The sequence below is a fragment of the Oryza brachyantha genome, chromosome 11 (genome assembly GCF_000231095.2).
Source record: "Oryza brachyantha chromosome 11, ObraRS2, whole genome shotgun sequence".
NCBI lineage: Eukaryota > Viridiplantae > Streptophyta > Magnoliopsida > Poales > Poaceae > Oryza > Oryza brachyantha.
Window position 1 is genome coordinate 11,880,712 of NC_023173.2, and position 3,731 is coordinate 11,884,442.

The 3,731-nt window shown below is 44.7% G+C and overlaps 1 protein-coding gene across 2 annotated transcripts; it reads left to right on the forward strand.

Annotated features, from left to right (window-relative positions):
• The first annotated feature begins 493 nt into the window (after positions 1 to 493).
• Positions 494 to 2,099, forward strand: LOC121055772 (serine/arginine repetitive matrix protein 1-like). 2 transcript variants are annotated; one of them, XM_040528962.1, is made up of 2 exons: positions 494 to 1,514; positions 1,847 to 2,099. In XM_040528962.1, exons 1-2 carry the CDS (start codon positions 558 to 560, stop codon positions 1,871 to 1,873), a joined length of 984 nt encoding a protein of 327 aa, XP_040384896.1. In that variant the 5' UTR covers positions 494 to 557; the 3' UTR covers positions 1,874 to 2,099. The 2 variants fall into 2 exon arrangements, with proteins under 2 accessions (XP_040384896.1, XP_040384897.1); XM_040528963.1 differs by having other exon boundaries at positions 494 to 1,427.
• Positions 2,100 to 3,731: the final 1,632 nt, after the last annotated feature.

Below are 3,731 nucleotides of genomic sequence, written 5' to 3' on the forward strand. Positions count from 1 at the left end.
TTTATGTCATAATCTAAAAATAAATTTTATCATAAATAATATATCACACAACAAACTCATGTTAATTAATAGTCTAATGCGATAAAATTTTACACTTTTAATAATGTAAATCATAATTTTTTATGTTCATCTAGAGGGTAAAATAGTCACTTTTATAAAAAAAATAGATTGTCAATTAATGGTCACCCTAAATGTCGAAATTAAATTTTAGAGGTATAAAAAAGTAAGTAAAATTTAAAGGCCTGAAAAGAATTATCTAAAATTTTAAGTGTACACCACGGATTATCCCCGTATATATGGACGGAGCCCATTGCTTCCCAACCCCATACCCCACCCGCAGACCCACTTCCTGGGCGGGCCCCACGCGCCCACCTTTTATTATTATTATTGTGGCAGAAAATGGGAGGGCGTGCGCGGGGCCCACCTACCCCTCGACGCCCATCCCATGTGCCCCCCTCTTCCTCCATCGCCCACGCCACGCCACCATACAAAGCCTCGCCACCACCTCCCCCCTCCGCCATTCGTCCCCCTCTTCCTCCACTCCACGACGCTCACCGATGGCCGCGGCCGGCGCCCAGCGGCGGCGGAGCAGCGCCTCCTCCTCCTCCGCCTCCCCCGAGTTCCGCTTCTGGCCCGTCGACGCCGACCCCGCCGCCTCCCCGTCCTGCGCCGACGAGATCTTCTCCGGCGGCCTCATCCTCCCCCGCCTCCCGCTGCCCGTCCCGCGTCGCGCCTTCGACGGGGATGCTGCTCCCGCGTGCCCTGAGCCATCCGCTGCTGCGGCGGACGGCGATGAGGACGCTGGTGGCGCCGCTGTGACGTCGCGGGCGGCGGTGTCGGGAGGTGGGGGGTCGAGGAGGTGGACGGATATGTTCGCCAGGAAGGGAGCGGCGGCGGAGGAGAAGGATCAGCAGGTGAGGCGGAAGGACGGCGCCGCGGGCGGGCGGAGACCGGCGGCGGCGGCCGGAGGAGGAGGAGGTGGATCGGAGCTGAACATCAACATATGGCCCTTCTCCCGGAGCCGCTCCGCCGGCGGGGGCTCGTCGAAGCCCCGCCCGCCGCCGCGGAAGGCCAGCAGTGCCCCGTGCTCGCGCAGCAACTCCCGCGGCGAAGCGGCGACGGCGTCGGCGTCGTTGTCGTCCTCCGCCGCGCCTCTTCCTCCTCGCCGCTGGGCCGCCAGCCCCAGCCGCGCCGGCGGCGGCGTGCCGGTCGGCCGGTCCAGCCCCGTCTGGCAGATCAGGCGCCCGTCGCCACCATCTGCGAAGCACGCCGCCTTGCCAGACCACCCCGCCGCCGCCGCCGCCGACAGGAGGCCACCCCACCACCACCACAACAAGGACAAGCCCGCCGCCAAGAAACCCCACACCTCCGGCGGCATGCGCGGCATCAACCTGAGCGTCAACTCCTGCATCGGCTACCGGCACCAGGTGAGCTGCCGCCGCTCCGCCGACGCCGGCGTCGCCCGCGGCGGCGGCGGCGGCCTCTTCGGCATCAAGGGGTTCTTCTCCAAGAAGGTGCATTGAGCAGCTAGCCAGCCATGGAACCTTCACCTAGCTAGAAATCAAAATAACTTATTTTTCTCTTTTTTTTTCACTCCCTTTTCTTTTGTACTTCTTTAACTTTTTTTTTAGACTTTGGGATGCTTTGTGATGATGATGATGATGCTAGTGGTGGCTGCTGTTAATTACATGTAATTAAGCCAATAACCTGTTTTTTGTAAGGGTGAATTATATGTATGTACCAATAGTTTAATTAATTAATTAGCACTACATTATATGTTTGTATTAATTACTAGTGTGCATAATTAACTATGGTTATTCAGTTGAGCATTGTCTGCACTCTGCAGCCGGCCGGCACAGACACAAGCAGATGATGATGAGATCCAGAGAAGATGCTCTTGGTTGGTCTCTCTCTGCCTGCAATGGAGAGAGATTATATATTCCTTTGCATAATAATGCTGCATGTGGATATGATTGTGCCGGCACAAATTGTTCATGTTTCTGCAATGATGTTTGTTAATGTAAATTATAAATTGTTCGTTCTTGGATTGAACATGTTGCAGTATCATGGCCGGATTGGGGATCTGTGCACATTTTGAGCCTCGTATTTTCAAGCTATTGCTTATGCTAGTAAATTTAAAATTTAAATTTTTGACATTAAATTTAGAGTAGATTTTAGAATTTTTCATCATATTTTTTCTGGCCTTGTCTTTTAGATCGTTAATAACACGTATATAAAATTTTTATATATAAAATATTTTTTATTTATAAATATACATTTCGCTTTTATACGAATAAGTTAAACAATCCCCGATTTATATGGCTCTGAAAGGGAGAAAAAGCTCTTTTGTGCATTTTATGTTCACCTTAATTGCTTAAATTAAGCCTGGGAGGAGATGAACTTGTGCAGAAATGAGAACGCACCGCACCTATGGCTGCTTGTCATGCTGAAAATGTCTCCTCCTTTGACAATGGTGGCTGGTGGAATTGATTAATTATTTACAGCAAATTGCATGTCTCATCTTGGATATTGCTGCCTACTAACCGCACCAGTCTAGCAGCATCCTTAATGAACAAGACTTTGGTCATGGCGTCTTCTAAAGTCTTCGTGACGTTTGGGACCCACGTAAATGCCTATTTCTTCCTTTCTGTTCTTCAGGATGCAAAATGTTTAATTTGGTCTTTACGACTGCTTCAAAACTTGTTTTACCATAATTTTGTAGAAAACATGTAACTTTTTTTTAAACTTTTCGTGCAGTTTCTCCTAACTAAATAGGCTCTTAGAATTAACAGAGCTTTCTCTACTATGGCGCTCAACCATTGACTTTTAGTCTATGATCAGAATTAAGAGCAGATGGTGAAAGAATCAATCGATATATTTGCAAATGAACAATAATTTATTAATAAAACTTTTATATATGTTCTTAGCAATGTAAAAGTCAAAGTTAAAAACTAAATTACGATAATAATAACTTTAAAATCTAAAGTTGAAAATTTAAATTTCAACTTTAAGCAGGAGGAAAAGATAGTTTCAGTCTTCCTCGGTGCTGTTTTTCCCACCTATAACTATGACATGCAACCGAACCAACAAAAAAAAGAAACTTCCTCCATTCAAAATATAAACATTCTAATATTGTAATTTTATAATACAATGTAAATATATATACATTGATTTTCATTATTATTATTATTTTAATAGTTCTATAGCTAATCAGATAAACAATTTAAAATTCAAAAATTAACTACTGCAATGATTTAAAGGAAAATATTTTGGTAAAACCTTAGAAAAAGAACGACATAAAAATTCTTTTTTTAACAAATATACTGACTCCATTCCAAAATATATGAGATTTTAGCTATGGAAGCATAACCAAAATCTCTTAAATTATGAAAAATATAAAGGATTTTTTTTCGTTATATTTATATAGTCAAAATCTCTTGTATTTCAGGAATGTATTTCGGGATATAGGCAGTGGTAGTTTACAACAGGATAGTGATTTAAATGTAAAAAAAATCGAAAAGACACCTATACTAATTTAAAATTGGCTTTAACTTTTGCTAGTACTACTCATGAATGTGCAGTTAACCAGCTGCCCGGCGCACATTTTTGTATAAACGCACGTCTTACCTTACAAGTATTTTCTTTAGTTACATCGATCACGTGTCTTTCTGACTTGGAAGCTGTCGGTACTCCGAATCACCTCCAGGATGATGGACGGCGTCAACGCTTGA